The following is a 19827-nucleotide window of genomic DNA, read 5'->3' as shown; positions in this document are numbered from 1 at the left end:
AATAATAAAGTTTTTTGGTGCTGTAAAATAATGTAAAATAATAAAATAATAATAATAAAATATTTCTTTTTTTGAGATAATCATTTTATACAATATTGAAAACTTTTTATTTATAACGACTTTTTACAAAACAAGACGTCGGACATCGGCCATCAGATGTTTATCATGGCGAGAAAAGATAGTCAAATGATATATTATGTACTAATAATGTTAGTACAGTATGATTCTATATTTTTTATGATACTCACATCCTGCGCAATCACCGAAACACCCAGATGTTAAACAACAATTTATTTTTTAACTTGATAATCTTAGTACTCGTCCGATGTTCGTTGTTCGACGTCTTATGTCTCTTTATTTAGAAAGCCTTCATTGCTTTATCAAAGTCATATTAGTCGCGTAGCTTTCGTATTCTGGAGCAGATGGCAGAAACTAATAAATTTTTTTAATTCACAGTTAAAAAAGAAAATAATTGGACATATGAGATACATTTAGTTTGATCGTGCATTAATTAATCTTGGGAAATTTAGTTTTTAATATTAATTAATAAACACCATTGATAAATGTTTTGTTAAAAAAAGTGTTCTTATCTAAAAAATTCAAATTTAAAAAATCGTCGATACAAACAAATTTTGCTTTTCCAGTGCCATCTATAACCATCTTTTTTCCCATTGTCCCTAACGCGCATGCGTCAGTATCGCTGCTAACAGAAAAAAGGAACAAGCCAAGCAATTTCGTCGGGACTCGGGACACGAGCAGAGATGAAAAGGTGGTAGCTAGAAGCACGTAGCTGGCTGTGTTAAAATACTTCTGGCTTTACACGTTCGAAGCGTTCGACATTCGCTCGTTACATATTTTATCCGTAATCATTAAGCGACGACGATTTATTAAGTGCCGAAAAGTTTTAATTCAAACGCACTTCATGTGGAATTGCTGTATAATTTCATCACGCAAAGTAAGTCTCCAAAAAGTTTAATAATGAAGGTTAATGTCCGTTGAAGAAATGGTGGACTTCTGTCGCCCGGCGCGCGCACAACGCACGCGTACGATGGTGATTTTAGTTCCACTCGACTCGATTTCAATGGCCGACGCTACTTTCATCTATCTTTTTCTCGGTAGAGTAAGATAATTGACCTTCATTGATTCGATTTCGTCGCTTTGCAGATAATTCAATTTTCTTCGTTCAGAGCGATAACCTCGTTAGTTTTTTTAGAATTAATAGTACATCGATTGTTTTGTTGCATGTGCCTGAATTATTTACTAGCTTTAGATGTCATATAATGGCCGGCTACACTGATAATTGTAGCCTAATCATTGTTTGGCACCAATTGTACGCCTATTTCCGACACTCCTTTTGCTCTAATGCTGAAATGGTACAGCAAATTGTTGAGTGATTGACATTTTTCTTTTGTTTAGTTAAACAATAAGTTTACAAAATGATGGAATCTGAGTCAAGAAGGAGAGGACCTCGGAGTCCAAGTGAAGAATCTGATGGATTGAGAAGACGATCCAAAAAGTATGACAGATCTCCATCACCGAGGAGACGATATAGAAGGTCTAGATCACGTTCAAGATCTAGTGAGAGAGAAATGATATCTAGGAGAAAAGAAAACTCCAAAGAAAGTGACTGGAAATCTACTATGCCCTCTAACAAAGCTTCCAATCCACCTAATACCAGTTATCCACCACCAGTGATTGCTCGATACAATGTTAGTTGGTAACTTTTGTGTATAGATATTTTTAAATGGAATTTTTGTCGTGTAACATAATTATTTCTTATAGCAAGCTCCTCCACCACCAAATACCAGTCAACCACCACCACCAATTCCATATGGCCAAGGCTATGGAAACTACAATTACAACTATAATGCAGCCTATCCGGAATACAATGCAGCCAATTATCAACCTCAAGCACCTACAGGCTACAGAAATGTAAGTTGAAGTTTTGTTCTAGAACGATTTTCAATTTCAATTCTTAACCAGGAAAATTGGAGTATCAACGCATGATCTTCTCTGCTTCAACTCTATCATAATGTTCCTGTTCATTATTGTTGGTAGTGTTTTACAATTAATAGGTCACACACAAAAAAAGAACATTTAAGTTTATTTTCAAAAAACAAAAGTTGCACAGCAAGTTTGGTATAGACATTGTTTAAGTGTTCAAGAGTGTAAGTATATACAGTCGTCAAAAATCCACTTCACTCTTTTTTTACATAGAAATATGATGAAATATCAGATAAGATAAATGAAATTGCATTGAATAAAAACAAGCAGCAAAAGGTAAGAAAAGCCAAGAAAGTCATATCGAAACCGAAAAAAAGAAAAGATTCTCGGGCTACTGTCGTTATTGTACTTTCTTGTATATATACTGGTGTAAGAGTAGGACAAGATTGAGCGAAGTATTTGCCATTAATTCGCAGGACTATCCGCCACCAGCAAACTGGCAAGGCAATATGCCCTATAGCACCCAACAACAAGCAGCAGCAGTTGCAGCTCAAGCGGCAGCGGCTGCTGCTGCCGCTGTGGCACCAACGCAACAACAAAGAGTCGTCGATCCAACAGTGGCTGCCGCACAGGCACTACTTGCTGCCACTGGTAGACCCGAGGAAGCCAAGAAAGAAGGTGCGTCGTTTATGAAGTTTTTCATTTTTTATCGTAGTAGCTGCTTTTTTTTTTCATGTATTATGAATTTTTTGTTCCCTGAGTATTTATTCTTTGGCTAGATTATGGATGTTATGTATTGACAGTTACAAGTAGTTAACTTGAATAGTTATTGCTAAGTCCTTATTTTTAAATACATTCAAAATAATTCATTTCCGATTGAAAAATTAAATGTATGAAAAAAAGTAGTAGCTGCTCTTTTCAAACCCGCATGCAGTAATGCTTATATAATTAATACATGCTCTATAACAAACAGCAATTGCAGCCGAGTTAAAGCAGCAGAAAGCCACGCTAGCAAAACAACGTGAAGAGTATCTGAAGAAGACGGTGAGGCTACAGAGGGAATTGGAAATTTTACGCAAGCAGTACGAGGAGATCGATAACGAGGGTGGAAGGGAAAACAATCGTATCATCAAGGAGAATCAAAAACTACAGGTTCGTTACCATTTTCAACATATTATCATTCATGCCAGAAAAAACATCGATATTTTTTAATACTTTTCAATGTTCGAAAATAATTTTAGTTCTTGAAAGGTTGCAATATAACTTATAATAGCTCGTTAAAAAATACATATATTGTTTGTGCGCAACTCGTGCTTACATACAATATGGTAGAACAGAGTCGCAAAAGGTAGACAGTTGGTTTATTCGAATTTTAAAAATACTTTTTTTTATTCGCATTTCCCGAGAGAAACATGTTCTAGTATCGAATATGATCTTGTTTCACAGGTCGAGATTCAAAATAAAATGAAATCCATACACAACGTAATCGACATGTTAACTGGAATAATCGGCGACAAAGTTACTGTTGATGATTTGAAAGTCAAGTACAAACCTGACGCAGTTAATCGATCAAAAAGTCCAAAAGAGGACGCTAAAAAGATTGCCGAATCACCACGCTCCGAAGATAAAGAAGATGAGAGACCAGCTTACAACTTCGTTCATTATGATCCGGAAATGCACTGGTGCAAAACTTGTGACATCTTTCCGAAAACTGCTAAAGAATATTTAAATCATCTTCATTGCAATGAGCATAAAGAAACTTGCTTGGTAAGTTGAATTCTCTTCATTACTAACAATCAATATATATAGTTGATTTTAATGTATCAGTAACGTTGAAAATTTTATTTTCATCGACTGCAAATGGGCTTTTTTTTTAAGTTGTTCGTATTATTATTATCATGTTTCTAAGATATTGAATCGATGCGAATAAATGGAACGTGATCCTCATTTCAAATAATCTATTTTATTTGTCTATCAGTAATTTTCGTGTTTCACGGCTTTATTTCTCCTTTCGAAACATTAGACCGTAAATGAATAATTGTTCAAAGAAGTAATGTATACGTATAAGTCACCACCTCTTCGTGTAGATTTTACAACAACAACGATTGGGTTAAATTGAACAAAATGTTCGTGAAATTAAAAGCAAAGCATGAACATTTACTAGATGACTTAGTGTCGACTGAAACTTTATTCAAGTTTCATTAATTTCATTTTTGAAGAAAGTTTTGTTAAATATGTAAAAGATAAATGTTTATTGCTTAACGTAATTGAAAGGAGCACAATATTACTATAAATTTATTTTCTGTTTCAGGAGCGTAAGATAGTCGATATGCCATGGCACGATGACAAGCACGGAGGACCGGAGAAGGAAGTGCCATTTTATCCAGGACTGCCGACGAAAAGAACACCAATTAAAGGTACGAACATACCAATGAATAATCATATTCTCTTAACTAATTATATAGAAACATTCCGTAGAGTTCGCACCGACACTGTCGCGTGTACCCGGTATGTATTGAAGACATTAAAAAATAAATATATGCCAGCGGAATTATTAGATCATTACCATGTACTTTTACACAAATACAGGTGCGATTTTTTACATTCTTCACTGTCCTTTGGGTGTTGAACGATTGTCGGACTTACATATGTTTGTTTATTTGTTTATTTACTTTCCCTAAATATAGCTGTACGAAAAGGCTTCAAAAAGTATTTATTGATACTTGCCAGAAGAGTATTAGAAGTGTTCGGTTAAGAGAAGTATAAAAGTGCGGAAACAAGTGAATATTCTTGGTACTCGTGAGTGATTCTCTTTTTATGTACAGTGCTTATTTAAAATTCCATTTTAAATTCGATTTGTGTTTAACATCGTAGTTGTGAAAAAAAAAAAAAAAAAATTGAAGTGATGAGTGCTTATCAAAGAAGATATAATAGACGCATGTGGCGTGTGTATACATTGCTAGCGATGCTTCAATTGTATCAGTGCTCCGATTTATGTATTACATAAAAATTAATACATATATTTTTATACTATTTTTTTATTTAAGTTTTCGAATATGAATAGCTATTTATTGCTTGTAAAAAAATATGTATACAATAAACCAAATAAAGAAGTATTTTTCCACGCCATCCCTGTAATTTTACGACCTTTTTTAAGGAACATTTCTCGCAGAGCATGGACGTCACCTATATATATTAATTATATTTTTCTAGCTCTATAAGTAAAATATCCACCGGCAATCTATCTTTTAACGAAAAAAAAATCATCCTTTGCTTTCAGTCTGTGATTATGCGCGAGATGAGCACAAGGTCATTGTCTACATGAAACTTGATAAATAACATTATGATTCATAAATGTAATAAATTTTCCTGTTAATTTGCTTAACCGTGGTCCTTTTATGATTTTTTCCGCAGGCTTGCAGTTCTTCAGCCCGGCTACCGCATGGTATTGCAGACTTTGCAACGCTTGGATCGGTGATCTTCATTGTGCCAGTCTGCACTTGAAGTCTCGTCGACATTCCGAGAACTACAGTGTAAATAGTTTTGCTATTTTTATCCAAAGAAAAAAACATATTTTTGTATAAAAGAATTATTTTATTGTAATTTTTTTACAAAAGGCGAACAACGTTTTTTAAATTGATGAATGATTGAAAAGTATTCTACTTTTCATTTTCTAATATTTTCTTTAATATTAAATATTAAATAACTATTCATTGCTATGACTTGTGAGTGCTTGTAACAATTTGCACGAATAAGTTTTAATAAAAACATATATTTAATATACATTATTATTTTTGTACAGCGATTTGTAGAACAAAATCCACACTGGGAAACGGATTGGATGGCTGACCGTGAAAAAGCTTTCTCTGATGAGAAGAATAAGCAAATTCAAATGGAGATCCAGAAACAAAAAGAGGAAGTTCCAGTAGCTAAGCCTAAAAAGTCGAAGAAGGCAAAGAAAAACAAGAAAAAATCAAAAAAACGCAAGACAAAAAGTAGCAACTCGGAATCGTCCAGTGACACCGACAGCAATGAATCTGACACGAACAACGGCAATGGGCCTTCGATGGTAGATGATCCATCCAAGAGTATTCGAGTAGCCATGAGGAATAAAGGAAAGAGCTCAAATCAGGTGGCGCATCATCATGAGGTAGACATGTATGAATACAAAGGTACGTACATTCCAAATGTTATCTATTAATACCGAACTTTCATTGACGTCAAAAATAAGCAAAATATTATATATCGAAAATTAATTTCATAGGATAAGTTTGTAATTACTTTAAGAGTATATTGTTATTGAAAAACTTTTAAGCTATTGAATAATTGAACAATGTGGATTTAGGAACTAAATTCATTTGTGAAATTAACGTGTGACAAAAATTTCAAATATTTACAGGCTCAGCTAACCTTCCATCAGATAACCATCATAACAAGCTGAAACCGAAACCGGAAGACAGCAAACTATCCGACAACACTGATGGAGAATTGCAAGCTTGGGGTCCAAAAGAACCATCAAAACCTTTCTGGATCAAAAAAGATGAAGAATCCAAAGTCGCTCCTCAACCAGTTCCTGTGGCACCGGTCAAACCACCCGAAGACATACCAAAGCCACATATGGGTTTTTGGACAAAACAACAAGTGCAACCAGTAAAGACCGATAAAGATAAGGATGACGAGAGGGATAGTAGCCGAAGTACCGATAAGTACAAAGACGACAGACGCGAATACGGTGGCAAATGGGATAAACGTGATGATGACTACAAGCGTAGCTACAGGGACGACCGCTATCGTGACGATCGTCGTCGTGGTGGACGCGATAGGTGAGAGAGAAGAAATATTGAGAGGGTGTGACATGAGCTTTTGTAATTTTTTCAATTTTGTTAACTAACTACACTCAAATAAAGATTTTATTTATTTCCAAACAAAACAGAGAATTCGATTTTTTCATTCTTTTTCATTTTGTTCTACTCGTTTGTCAAATCAAAGCTTGTCTCACTTTACTTTATTAAAACTAAACAAAAATCTCACTTTAACTTAAGATTAAAATTAATTTATTTCTTACATTAAGTATCGTCTTTATAAAGCTTTTTATTTAACCTTTCGCAGAGAATACTACGACAGTAGGAGTGGCAGGTATAGAGGTTCAGATTCACCTCGCCATAGTCGCGAATATAGTCCAAAGCGTGGCTTCGATAAATACGGCAACAAACGTCGTGGTGATGACGACTCGAACGACGAGAAAAAAAGTAACGACAAATCTAAGAAAGATTCAAGTAATTCCAACTCCAAGAAAGGGCAATCGCAAGTAATGAAAGGTAAGTTACCATTTATTGGGAGATTGCCGTTGTTCAAGAAGAAAGACGATCCAAAGCTGCCCGAAAAGGAAGTGGCACCATTGCCATATGCTCAAAGCAAATTTGAAGATACTCCTAAAGTGCCCAGTGATATCATTAATCCACCTGGTAAATGACAACATATATCGTTGCTATTTTAATTTATTTGTTATTTTTACGTAAAACTCATAATATTATTTAAATTTTTAGGTGTAGTACACGTGCCAAAGCTTGCCACACCAGTCGTTTTACCAACTACTCAACCAAAAGGTCAGATGAAAATCCTCGTAGCTCCACCACCACCAATCTTGAATGAAAAAAATGACAAGAACAAAAAAGATGATGAGAAGTCAAACGGCATGTCGACAGCTGAACCTGTTGATATGGAAATTGAAGATCAATCAGAAGATACTGTAATTGAGCAAAACGTCGATCCTATCAAGGAGGTAGTACCTAACACCGATTTAAGCAAACCACCACCAGTAATTCCAAATACCAGTCTACCTCCACCCGGATATCCACCAAAGGCAGATCCATTACCAACGTCATTTACACCGCAAGGTCCACCTCCACCGTTCGTCACTGGAGTTGCAAATACATTTTTACATCCTACTAATCAGGTAAATGTCGAATTGATTCTACATTTGCTTATGAGATATCAAATATAGTACTTTGAAACGATTTAATTTTATCCATAGCCACCACCGACGATGCAATCAATGCCGTACATGCATCAGATGCAAATACCCCCACCAAACATGTACAGTGCACCACCACCTACAATTCCAGTCACATCGGAAATGCCATCGGTCATGGCAACCGAAGAACCAGTCGCAGCTGTGGAAGGTGAGAAACGTGCTGATGGTGCTCCATTACCAGTAGACTTACAAGAAGCTCTCGACATAATTTTCCCTAAAGAAGAGACGCCAGAAGAAAAAGCTGCACGATTAGCTGCTGAACAAGCAGCTCGAGAGGCTCAAGAGACGTCGATAATGTACGGCTCGATGTACAGCATGTTGGGATGTGTTGGTTACGGCCCTGACTACATGGACCAACCACCACCGGAAATTACCCAACAAGAACCTGATGAATCTGCGGGACCTGACGACCTTAAGATGCTTGGTATTGACGAAGGTGATACCATCCTGTAAAGGAACGTCTACACGGTTTTCGTTTGTTTGCGAAGGGCGAAAGTACATTCCAGGGGAATTTGACTTTATTTAACCAATTTTTCTAATAATTAGAAATTGTTTAATAATTAATAATTAAACGAATAAGTAAGTAATTTGGTACAGTTTCAAGTCATGTCGAACTTTGCAAACGAACGAAAATTTTAACAGCGACGTCGTGCATTTGGAAGTGGTGAAAAAAAAACAAAGTTTATAGACTTTTTTAATATCATGGAAGAATTAGTGTTTACGTAAGAAATGCAGTGTATGTAGTTTGTAGTTTTTTTTGTGTTTCAGACGAAATTATCTTTGCTTTTAATTGCATTCTGCCTTAAATTTTCTCTCTCTATCTCTTCTCATTTGTACAGATGTTAGTTCGCGAGACGTTTTTCATGTCAATGTTCTTTATTGCACGTATCAGAATAGTATTTTTTAGAATTTAATTGATGCGGATGTAAAAGTTAAAATACAATTCATTTTGAGCTATAACGATAAGATAACAATGTCTGACACAAAGTGGACGTTTTTCGAATGGACCTATTATATGGGCGAAATTGTGGCTCTTATTGTTATTTTGTAATGAATCTTGTTCAGGATTGAAACACAAGATATAAATATATAAATACAGAAATAAGCGATACAACCATTTGGATAAGATTTTTTTTTAATTTTACCTTATTCTTAACCTGCTATAACAATCCTTTTCTTGTTTTGCATTGAAGTACATTATTGAAGCTTTGCAAAGTCTTTTAGCATTACAAATCGTATCATTAAAACAATTCTGAAAATGGAATGCTACTAAAATTCTAAAAAAAAGGAACAGAAAATATTACAAAATTATATGTTTGTATATACCTTCATTTGTACAGAACACTTGAATACTCTAAATACTTGTAATTACAAAAATCATATTTGAATAAAACACTCACTCCATTCTTAGGTTTTAGGCTAATAAACATGTATATAATTTCTTTTTTTGTCGCGCAAAATAATGTCTTTTAAATGCTATAACGCGCTGCATTTATTATAGGCGCATCACAATCAGTCGGTGTGGGAATAGAAAGAAAGGAATGGATTACAAGGAAATGCTGCTGTGTTGGAATCTATTTTGGTACCTACAAGTCTCCTATATGGCAAAGTGTTTTACAGAGGCCGCGCAGAAAACCATGTCAAAACTACATCGAGCACTTACAAACAATAAAATTGGCACTTTTACTATTCTTTTACCATCTTCCATTGCTTAAGTTTTCTTAATTCTAACTAACATTATCTGGTTTAAAGTTTAAAATAGTATATACAAGGTGGCCCATTTTAAGTGATCCACTCAGATATCTAGATTGGAGTGAGTTTTATCGAAAAAAGTTTCAGACAAAAGTTACTCAACTTTGAGGGGGCCATGTTTCTATGACCTTGGATTTGACCTTGGAGGTCATGTTCAAGGTCATTTCAAGGTCAACTTTGTTTTTTTAAATAGGAACCCCCATTTTTGACCCCGGATTCGGAAAGAGCGGGAAATTTTACGTCCAAAACGGTATTTTTAAATTTTTTTTCATGGCCTAGAGAAGGTCGATTTAAGGTCAAATGTTTGAAAAACTGCCTAAAAGCGTTTTTTTAATTTTTAAGATATCGAAAAATGACCTCTACAAAATTTGTTCAGAATAGACTGGGCCACCCAATGCACCAAAAACCTTTGACCTTTAACCTCATTTTGAAGGTCATTTCAAGGTCGAAGTGTTTTTTGTAATGGAAATCCCTCTTTTTAACCCCGGATACGCACATAGCGCGAAATCCGACGTTTGGATAAGGTATTGTGTTGAGTTTCGCGCTATGTGCGAATCCGGGGTCAAAAAGAGGGGTTTCCATTACAAAAAACACTTCGACCTTGAAATGACCTTCAAAATGAGGTTAAAGGTCAAAGGTTTTTGGTGCATTGGGTGGCCCAGTCTATTCTGAACAAATTTTGTAGAGGTCATTTTTCGATATCTTAAAAATTAAAAAAACGCTTTTAGGCAGTTTTTCAAGCATTTGACCTTAAATCGACCTTCTCTAGGCCATGAAAAAAAATTTAAAAATACCGTTTTGGACGTAAAATTTCCCGCTCTTTCCGAATCCGGGGTCAAAAATGGGGGTTCCTATTTAAAAAAACAAAGTTGACCTTGAAATGACCTTGAACATGACCTCCAAGGTCAAATCCAAGGTCATAGAAACATGGCCCCTTCAAAGTTGAGTAACTTTTGTCTGAAACTTTTTTCGATAAAACTCACTCCAATCTAGATATCTGAGTGGATCACTTAAAATGGGCCACCCTGTATAATAATTTGGTATTTCGAGTACTAATTTATAGTTACTTGGTGTTAAGTATCTTCAGATTCCATATGTAGATATTGATTAAAGTAAAAATTAAACACATGAACGTAGTTTTTGAAATAACAGCAATGAGTGACAATAATTAACAGCAAAAAAAATATTTCGATTTTCAAGGTACACTAAAAGCAAAAGTGCCAATAATGTGTATTATATTAATGTGTATTATATTTTAAGTAAAAATTTCATTCAATTGAATGAACATAGACTTTCAAAAGAACAAGATCTACTCTAATCAACCAATGAAGCAATCATAATTAAAACGTTATTTCTTATGGCAAATATCAAGTTTTTGGTTCAATGAGTTCGAGTAGAAACTTCTCTAGTGTAAGTATTCTTCGTTAAGCACAACGTTCAAAGTGTCATTGTACAGTAATATATCAAAATTGAATGTTCTCAACCGAAAGTTTCGTCGTCGAAAGTACAAAAAAGAAACTAGTTCTTCGAAAAATTGTGTCTTTCATCTTATAATATGAGCTTGAGAACACTGATTAAATCTCATATACTTTCAGAAACATTGTAATTGCCAACAGACATACAAAAATGAAAAAAAGTTAGCATTTTTTCATCAACGTTCTCAAACTAAAAATGTTCTCACATAGTTCTAAATTTGAAGTGCAAGACCGGCACTGGAGATATTATCACCACCTCCAGCAGTCTGACTAGCTTCAGTGCAGACAAGAACAGGAGCAACGCATATATCAACGGGAATTCGACGACCACCAACATGGAATACTTCGTTCCAACAGGCTACTGGCTTGTCGACGTTCAATGGGATTCTCGTTCCTGATAATATGGATGTAGTGAAGCTGTCGTCCATTATTAACGTTGCTTTCTGGAGGTCGATCTGTAATTTTTAATTTCCGCATTATTTTTTTAGATTCTAAGATGAAGTAAATTATTGAGATCGACGAGTACTTTTTTAAAAATAAATTATGAATTTTGATAATGTTACTTGTATGAGTTTTATACGTGAAATTTTGCTAATATTTTTTAAATGACGAAATCTGTTGAATCTGGTTTTTTTTATTCGTAAATAAATCATTACAAAGTTATCTGTAAATAAATTGACTCCGCGTGTTGTATTCAGGTAGTTAATTTGAGATTTAATTGTTTGACATTAACATGAGAAGCACGATAACTGGGTGTCGCGTCGTCGTCTTTGTTAGATTACTGATACCGATAGATGATGAGAAATTAGTCGGCAGCTGTACAAAAACTCAGCTTACCTCACTGACACTACAGACATGTCGATGAGCAGTTAAAGATGCTTTGGCAGCAGCAGCCATGGTATTTTTCCAAATTGAATCTTTCACAGTCAATATAGCTTGATAAGCCAGAGTATGAACATGAATCCTAGTCAATGGTCTTGCTTTATTTATTCCATCACCTCTTGACCTAATCAATTTGAATAGTGCTCTCATCTGATCAAGAACAACAGCTACCCTTGGAGTTGAATCAGCTACTAATGAGATGTTTCCGTAGTACATAGAATTGTAGAGATTTGCTATTTCTTGTTCATTCATGCCTAAGCTGTCAGCATATGGGATGATAAGCTTATTCAATTCCATCACCAACTCTTCTCCTGCATAGGATGCTAATTCAAAATGTATTTTCATAGATTTCGGTTGTTTGATCATCTGTTCATGTACTTTTTGTAGTCTGGATGCTCTCTCGCCCTGCTTGAAAGGATAATTGTCCATCATCTGAAGTCCACTAATAATTAAAAGGTGTGGGTTGAATTCAGGAAGAATCTTTTCCAACTCTTCCAATCCACTGGCTTCTGGATTTAATTTGTCATTGTGTATAATGTATCTGCAAATTATATTCAGTAATAAACATATCCAACCCTGTTTTCACTTCTATTACTATAAATGAAAATCACCTATTTGCACGACCAGTAGTGTAAGGACCCCAAGTTTCTCCTCTCTTGTACTCTAGAACTAGGTGAATATCATCCCGCTTAGCTTTACCACCGACGACAGTTATAGCCTCAGGAATCATTTGTAACAACGAGTGAGTCATTCTTGCAGCCAAAACAACATCGCAACCTTCACGAACCAATCTCATAGCCATAAGGGCAGCATTGCCACCGATGGTTGTGTATGAGGACGGATATGAACGGGCCGCTGCCACAAGATTATCAAATAGGGTATCATTGGACATATAGCGTCTGCAATATTGGAAAGAATGAGCTGTTTGAATAAATAATTTTATAAATAATTGACTCATGAAATAAGGATTTGTACTTATGAAGAAACTCAAAACTGCAAAGTATTAAAAATATACTTACTCAGCAGCAGCTCCATGTCTGAAATAATAAGCAAAACTTTTCAGTAACTCTTCTTTATTATTAATTTCATTGTAGTGCTGTGGTTCTCCAATATCTTCATTGTATTCTAATAGGTTATTTGCTTCTATATATACATCAGTACAAATACCATATCCAATTGCAACTCTTGGCCTTGGGTGAATCACATGTTTTTTCTCCAAATTCTCTAATGCCTTAAGTACCGAATGTAATTTCTTTTGCAGTATATTATCTGAATTTCTAAAATAGAGGGCCAAAAGAACAGCCAATACTGCCAAGAATGTCCCCAATTTCAGTTTGCTGTAGCCCATTTTTGTACTTGATCTGTAAAATTTTTATAAACTTTATGCAGTTATATTGATTGCTAGAATGTATATCAAAGTATTTGCAACAAGTTATCTACTTTATTTTAATTGTTAGGAAAATTTATAATTGTTTGTTATTAATTGCTATAGTTTTCAACTTAAACATTAAAAATTTTTTAGATAAATGTTTTAATGGATAAATCATCGAAATTGGCTATCAAAGTTTGTTGACTAATTATTCATCAAACAAAATTGCAATTCACGCCAGACCTAAAATACTGTACTTTCTACGAACATATGTAGTGCCTTTTTCTTAACAAAGCAGTTGAATATCAGTTAAAGAAAAAATGTATATCCCACCTTTTCGTAGTGGGGTGCAAGCTTAGTAGTTTTCGGGCTTTCGGGGAGTAAGGAGAAAGGGAGGAGGAGGTTAAGCGGTCCGAGTTCCTACAGCGACACAAGACGACACACTAGAGCCACGAGCCGGACTCTGGCGTCACGACTCACGACCACAACGGTCGGCGAGTAACGACATGATGGCGCTATTGCTATAGCGGTGTGTTCGCGTATGTATTGTACGTAAGAGCAACAGCTGAGCAGGACAACGCAATGTCATCCGCGTGACGTATATAAGATAGCCTATCTGCTTCACTGGATCGCAAGTGTGTAGTTTTGCGTAGCTAATTTTTATTACTTTTCCAAGTCAAGTGTACTTTATTTTCTGTTTTTCAAGTTGACGCTGTATAACAGACAGGAGTTTGAGGTTAGGTAAGTTTTTTCTCGTACTTCTTTCTAGATATATTAACAAGTAGGTGTAGCATTGCTCATCAGTATGAGTGCCGTATATTTTTTTTGGAGAATAGAACTTTTCTTGCTCGGCTATATTTATAGAGAGTATTGATGTTCTGAATATGTCGTCGTGTAAATATAACCTCAAAAAACAAATGATGCATTTCCATAGATGAATTGATTGAGTAGTATTCATCTTTGGCATCTCTCGTCTCTCGCTGGTACATGTGTGTTATTTTCGATGTTTTTCTCTTGTTCGCGATGATAAAAGGAAATTGATCGTTAAAGGTTTTTCAAGTAGTAGGTCGGACTATATTCTGGACAGCAAAAAATAGCGACGTCGTCGCCGAAATTATTTATAATTATCACACACCACGCGTGAGAACATGTTTACATAACAGTGCATACAGGGGATGAGATATAGGGTCTCCATTTATTGTAGGCTTTACTTTTTCCTTATATGTTTTGAGTCAGAGTGCTCGTATTATTAAAATATTTACTGTACCAACTGACACACTTTTCCTTGTGTTTTTATCATTTCTCCGGGTATTTATAGTTGTATTTTATTTACAATTAGCGTAGAGGAATAAAAAATTAAGGATATCTTTGGATTTCTTCTCGAAGTTCTTTTTGACACGGATTGACTACTTTCACAGTAATTAAACAAGTATGATAGAGATTATTCATTTTTATCTACAGCCGTGTTATTATCTTTCTTCAATCTTTGAAAAATATAACGAAATACTTAGCGAACTATTTGAAATAAATCAAGCAAATAATTTTGATTTTTACGGTTCTCAAATAAGCGAGCAATAACACAATTAAAGTGTTATAATCCTCAATCTTGATAAAGCCATTCGAAGACTTCATGGCTTTCTCTTATGCGCCCCACATTGTGAAACCACAGAGATCTTGCGCCCTTGGGGCCTGATGGTCACCAGATGCTTACATGCGGTGTGTCGTCTCTCTCCGCTTGTCCTCCCTTTATAGGGCGTCTTCCGATGATAACCATACCGCCCGGATTTCCGCTTTCTCACCCTTGCACAACCGTGTTGTCGCGTGGCTCCGCTTTTTTCTTGGTATTTGCGAGGTTATATCGTTTTATAAAGTGTAATAGAGCTTCGAATATGACGGTTTTCGGGGGTAATTTACGAGATGAATGGAACTTGTGATGCGTATAGACGTGAAAACAGGTTTTTAGCACGCCGTATAGTATATATGTTCTGATATTTATCCATAAAAATAGTTTGTTTGAAGCAAATCAACTCTAAAATCTACGAATGTCTATTCCTATATATATATATATATATATAAGGTAATTTAATATTATCGTTCAGAATAAATCACTAACTTGCACATCAACATTTTCCATCTCGCTGATCGCAGCCAATATAAGATCGAAACGAGTTTCTACCAATAAGAAAAAAGAGAAGAAGGAAATATCATCATCTTTATTAATCGTATCACCTCTCGTGCGTCACGGTTATAAGTACCTATACCTGAAAACCGATCTCGCCACTGAACCAACGCACATCACACGCATTTGTGCGCGACTTGCATAATGCCTCAGCAGCAGCATTCGTTCGAATTCCTCGCATGGTCGGAAAACTCTTAAAAGCGCAGACAAAGGGCGAACGTAGCATAATAATCTCACTGTAGGGAGCATCAGTTTCACTATACTCACGTTCTCTCTCTTTCAAAAATTTCACCTGCGTTAAAGAACCGAGAGGGATATATATAAGCATTCCATCTACCTGCGCCTTGATTCTTCTCTTTCTTTCTCAAGGGCGTCCCTTCTCCCACCCGACAGCAAGCAAGCAACGTATAAACTGGTGCCGCCCGAACGGCGCCAGCTTCTGAGTCTCTCGCGCGCGCGTCAGTTGCCGCTCAGAAGTGCTGCGGAGTGGGCAGCCGATTTTTCGAGAGATCCACTCGAGAAACTCTCCTCTTGATTTCTCAGAAGTATATTACGTTCGTCGTGTTACTGCTGCTGGCCTGTTATTCGAGTCTACTTTTTTTGTCCTTTTTGTTTTTATTCTTTTAAAAAAGTTTGTGTGTAATGTAATTTTCGTGTCTTACTGTATGGCAAACATTTGATGATTTAAAATTTTTTTAGTTATTCGACAAGTGTTAAGATAAAATACGTGTGGTACATTAATACCAAAGCGTGTCTTCGTTTTTTTTATCAGGCGAGCTATCAGATTACAAATAAAACTTTGACTACCAGAAAGAAGCTTATTTTGCAGCTATACACGGCATGAAATGAACGATCACGGAAACTTCAACAAAATTCTTATGCAAATACATGTAAATCCGTGCGTGTGTTTCTCGTATATGATTTTGTAACAGCAATCATGACAGCAATACGTAAAGGCATTTCAATACGCCCAATAAACAGCTTCGGAGTCGAGAACAAATCAAAGCCTCTCATTCTCTCTGTCTTTCTTAAGATTAGACGACGACGTTAGAGAGTGAGAGTGAGACAAAGAGAGGCGTAAAAAAAGCGCGCGCTCCGATTTTTCCGCGCGCGCTCTGTCGCAATCGCGATAAGCTTTTTGTCTGCTGTTTAATATTTCTTCTCTTAGAATCTCACGACGATGCGATGTATATATAAGCAAAAAAAATCAGAAACTATTAATTCGCCATCTTAGCATTCGTCCTCTTCGACTATTTTTAGAAAAGTATCACCCTGCGCGCGTGTGTTGAAGAAAGTTGTTGCCTTCTGTTCTCTGTCAATCACGAACTTATCAGTGTCTATTTTATTTGTTTGTTTCACTCAGTGAAGTCGTAGAACAGAACACTGGATCACGGGAGGCGATAACAACGAAAAATCGGCGCAATCATGGACGAGGAAAGATCCTCGAGATCAGGCCCTATGGCCTCGCTCAATAATTTGTTCTCGTTCACCAGTCCAGCTGTCAAGAAACTTTTAGGTAAATTTAAAACTTTATTTCTATTTGTATATTTGTATTCCACCAAGTTTTTCAGCAGACAATCCATTATTACCCTATATACACCTAATAAATTTTTTAATATTTATGAGATAAATCACAATAATTAATAATGACTTTGTTAAATTTTAATATGTAAATAAAAACATTCATTTCTAGGTTGGAAGCAAGGTGACGAAGATGAAAAGTGGGCTGAAAAAGCAGTAGAATCTTTGGTAAAAAAGCTAAAAAAGAAGAAAGGTGCTTTTGAGGAGCTTGAAAGAGCTGTTAGTAATCCAGGAACACCAAGTAAATGTATAACTATCCCCAGGAGTCTTGATGGAAGATTACAGGTATCACATCGCAAAGGTCTACCTCACGTGATCTACTGCAGAGTGTGGAGATGGCCAGATTTGCAATCCCATCACGAATTGAAACCTCTAGAAATGTGTCAATATCCATTTTCAGCCAAACAAAAAGAGGTGTGCATCAATCCATATCATTACAAACGTGTTGAGAGTCCAGTGCTGCCTCCTGTTCTTGTACCTAGACACTCAGAGTTTGCACCTGGCAGATTGCCAATGACTTTTCAGCAGCACAGTGAATCAGCTATGCCACAGAATATGTCATACTATTCTAATGACTTCAACACTGGTCTGGGAAACAGTCCAAGTAGTATGGATGGTAGTGGTAGTTCACCAGTTTCTTCGTATGGTTCAGTATCAAGCCCAATCAACACAGCAAATAATCATAGCCATAATCCTTATGGAGCCAATAATGGCCTTTCTGAAACTCCACCACCTGCTTATTCTCCATCAGAAGATGGCTCTCAGTATGGACAATCGCCGTCACCTAATTCTATGATGGCTATGGATATCAGTAACAATCAGGATGTTGCTCCAGTGCCTTATCAGGAACCAAGATATTGGGCTTCCATTGCCTACTATGAACTTAATTGTCGGGTAGGCGAAGTATTTCACTGTCAGTCACCTTCGGTCATAGTTGATGGTTTTACCGATCCTCGTAATAATTCTGCCAGATTTTGCTTGGGACAGTTATCTAACGTTAATCGTAATTCCACGATCGAGAACACGAGAAGACATATTGGGAAAGGAGTGCAACTGCATTATGTTGGAGGTGCTCTGTTTGCTGAGTGTAACTCTGATTCGGCAATTTTTGTACAGTCTAGGAATTGTAATCATCAACGCGGTTTTCACTTGAGTACTGTTATCAAGATACCACCTACTTGCTCGCTCAAAATCTTCGACAATCAACTATTTGCTGATCTTTTAGCACAAAGTGTGTGTCATGGTTTTGAAGCCGTCTACGAACTTACAAAGATGTGCACAATTAGGTAAATTGTAATTTTGCAATGATTAATCAATTGACAGTGAGAAATTTTTAATGTAAATGAATCTGTTGCAGAATGTCTTTTGTAAAAGGATGGGGAGCTGAGTATCACCGCCAAGATGTAACTTCAACACCATGCTGGATTGAAATGCACTTAAATGGACCTCTACAATGGCTAGATAATGTTCTTACTCGTATGGGTACGCCGCACAACGCCATCAGCTCGGTTTCGTAAAAAAAACATACCGTATACTTACCGAGAAACTTTTGTATACGATGAAAAAGGATAATCAAGATGCCATATTTACGTAGAACGATGTATAGCTTTTAATTGATGCATATACTTTTTTACAGTGCAATATTTGATAAAATGAGCTTAAAATGTACTGATTTTAAAAAGACTTGGAATTTTTAAAACACGTAAGATTACTTATGTTGTGCTTAACGCTAGGATTAACATTTATTTGGATGCGTTTTGTTGCCGTACAAACAAAATAAAATTTGTAGTTGTTCTTTGAACATTTCACGCCGGTAAATACTCTCAAATTAAAATTTAGTTGTTGTACAGTTGATTAGTGAATTATAAAGTAATTACGTTTTTTTAGCGAAAGTTTAGAAGTCATTATGAAATGTTATTGAGAAATCTTTAAAGATTTGATTGTTATTTGTGATATCAATTTGATTATATAAAAAATGTACTTGCAATATATTGTAGTCTTCTAATTGACAATTATTTTACAGTGACTTCTTCTGTTAGAACGTAAGTTTAACAGCGTATAAGAGGCAATCAGTTTAAAATAGTACGTACACGTATATAAATTATTTTACTTATGTACAGAATAAACGTCAATGGTCTCGTGCCTTGAATAGAATAATAACATATCGATAATAATTTTAAGCGGACGTTCGATATATTTTTACAGATATACGAATATCTATACATTGAAAATTTCGAAAAAGAATTAAAAAAATATTAATTATGGACTTTGTTATAATTATATTTGTAAGAGATTTTTTTTTTCATTGAGAAATAAATATATATTATATGTATATACAAAAACATCAAAGATTTTTACTTTCGGTAAGTTCCAGTCCTTAAGATTTAAGAATCCTACATTTTATTGTTTCAAGAACAAGATTAAAATTCTTTTTTTAAATAAAAAGTAATCAACCATTTCATAGTCACTTTAGCAAAGTACCTTAATCATCTTATTTGAATAGAATATTTTCATGTTTTACATTGCATCGTACATTTCATTATAATAATTTTGTTATATTATAATCATTTTTTTTCATAATAATCTTAAATCGCATCTGGAATTCTGAATA

General features: G+C 35.4%; 3 protein-coding genes across 11 annotated transcripts; 2 read left to right on the top strand and 1 right to left on the bottom strand.

Annotated features, from left to right (window-relative positions):
* Positions 1 to 723: 723 nt before the first annotated feature.
* Positions 724 to 9069, top strand: LOC131667920 (zinc finger matrin-type protein CG9776-like). 6 transcript variants are annotated; one of them, XM_058941695.1, is made up of 14 exons: positions 724 to 955; positions 1417 to 1709; positions 1783 to 1932; positions 2421 to 2622; positions 2918 to 3096; positions 3391 to 3711; positions 4256 to 4361; positions 5359 to 5477; positions 5747 to 6116; positions 6344 to 6767; positions 7054 to 7409; positions 7491 to 7900; positions 7979 to 8126; positions 8199 to 9069. In XM_058941695.1, the coding sequence occupies exons 2-14, from the start codon at positions 1437 to 1439 to the stop codon at positions 8429 to 8431; spliced, it is 3291 nt and encodes a 1096-aa protein (XP_058797678.1). In that variant the 5' UTR covers positions 724 to 955; positions 1417 to 1436; the 3' UTR covers positions 8432 to 9069. The 6 variants fall into 6 exon arrangements, with proteins under 6 accessions (XP_058797678.1, XP_058797677.1, XP_058797673.1 ...); XM_058941694.1 differs by having other exon boundaries at positions 2927 to 3096; positions 7979 to 9069; XM_058941690.1 differs by having other exon boundaries at positions 7979 to 9069.
* Positions 9070 to 10513: 1444 nt separating this feature from the next.
* LOC131667921 (ADP-dependent glucokinase-like) lies at positions 10514 to 13909 on the bottom strand. The gene is made up of 5 exons (XM_058941696.1): positions 13790 to 13909; positions 13107 to 13448; positions 12699 to 12986; positions 12043 to 12628; positions 10514 to 11660 (listed from the first exon to the last, which is right to left on the bottom strand). Exons 2-5 carry the CDS (start codon positions 13433 to 13435, stop codon positions 11418 to 11420), a joined length of 1446 nt encoding a protein of 481 aa, XP_058797679.1. The 5' UTR covers positions 13436 to 13448; positions 13790 to 13909; the 3' UTR covers positions 10514 to 11417.
* Positions 13910 to 13992: 83 nt separating this feature from the next.
* LOC131667922 (protein mothers against dpp-like) lies at positions 13993 to 19527 on the top strand. 4 transcript variants are annotated; one of them, XM_058941698.1, is made up of 5 exons: positions 13993 to 14091; positions 14163 to 14197; positions 16999 to 17151; positions 17329 to 18502; positions 18574 to 19527. In XM_058941698.1, exons 3-5 carry the CDS (start codon positions 17061 to 17063, stop codon positions 18731 to 18733), a joined length of 1425 nt encoding a protein of 474 aa, XP_058797681.1. In that variant the 5' UTR covers positions 13993 to 14091; positions 14163 to 14197; positions 16999 to 17060; the 3' UTR covers positions 18734 to 19527. The 4 variants fall into 4 exon arrangements, with proteins under 4 accessions (XP_058797681.1, XP_058797683.1, XP_058797680.1 ...); XM_058941700.1 differs by having other exon boundaries at positions 14042 to 14192; XM_058941697.1 differs by lacking the exons at positions 13993 to 14091; positions 14163 to 14197 and adding an exon at positions 16083 to 16533.
* The last annotated feature ends 300 nt before the right edge of the window (positions 19528 to 19827 follow it).

The sequence above is a fragment of the Phymastichus coffea genome, unplaced genomic scaffold (assembly GCF_024137745.1).
Source record: "Phymastichus coffea isolate CEN01 unplaced genomic scaffold, Cenicafe_Pcof_1.1 PCOF00071, whole genome shotgun sequence".
Classification (NCBI taxonomy): domain Eukaryota; kingdom Metazoa; phylum Arthropoda; class Insecta; order Hymenoptera; family Eulophidae; genus Phymastichus; species Phymastichus coffea.
Note: the sequence above shows the minus strand (reverse complement) of the source record. Positions and strands in the feature narration are given on the sequence as shown.

What these genes read in the sequence shown, in the direction of transcription:
- LOC131667921 (XM_058941696.1), bottom strand. Translation starts at nt 13,435, where the DNA reads ATGGGCTACAGCAAACTGAAATTGGGGACATTCTTGGCAGTATTGGCT. An exon ending in AGACATGGAGCTGCTGCTGA is followed by an intron (nt 12,987 to 13,106) that starts GTAAGTATATTT and finishes CCAATATTGCAG; the next exon opens with ACGCTATATGTCCAATGATA. An exon ending in ACTACTGGTCGTGCAAATAG is followed by an intron (nt 12,629 to 12,698) that starts GTGATTTTCATT and finishes TATAATTTGCAG; the next exon opens with ATACATTATACACAATGACA.
- LOC131667920 (XM_058941690.1), top strand. Translation starts at nt 1,437, where the DNA reads ATGATGGAATCTGAGTCAAGAAGGAGAGGACCTCGGAGTCCAAGTGAA. An exon ending in CAGTGATTGCTCGATACAAT is followed by an intron (nt 1,710 to 1,782) that starts GTTAGTTGGTAA and finishes TATTTCTTATAG; the next exon opens with CAAGCTCCTCCACCACCAAA. An exon ending in GAAAAGAACACCAATTAAAG is followed by an intron (nt 4,362 to 5,358) that starts GTACGAACATAC and finishes TTTTTTCCGCAG; the next exon opens with GCTTGCAGTTCTTCAGCCCG.
- LOC131667922 (XM_058941698.1), top strand. Translation starts at nt 17,061, where the DNA reads ATGGACGAGGAAAGATCCTCGAGATCAGGCCCTATGGCCTCGCTCAAT. An exon ending in AGCTGTCAAGAAACTTTTAG is followed by an intron (nt 17,152 to 17,328) that starts GTAAATTTAAAA and finishes ATTCATTTCTAG; the next exon opens with GTTGGAAGCAAGGTGACGAA. An exon ending in ACAAAGATGTGCACAATTAG is followed by an intron (nt 18,503 to 18,573) that starts GTAAATTGTAAT and finishes AATCTGTTGCAG; the next exon opens with AATGTCTTTTGTAAAAGGAT.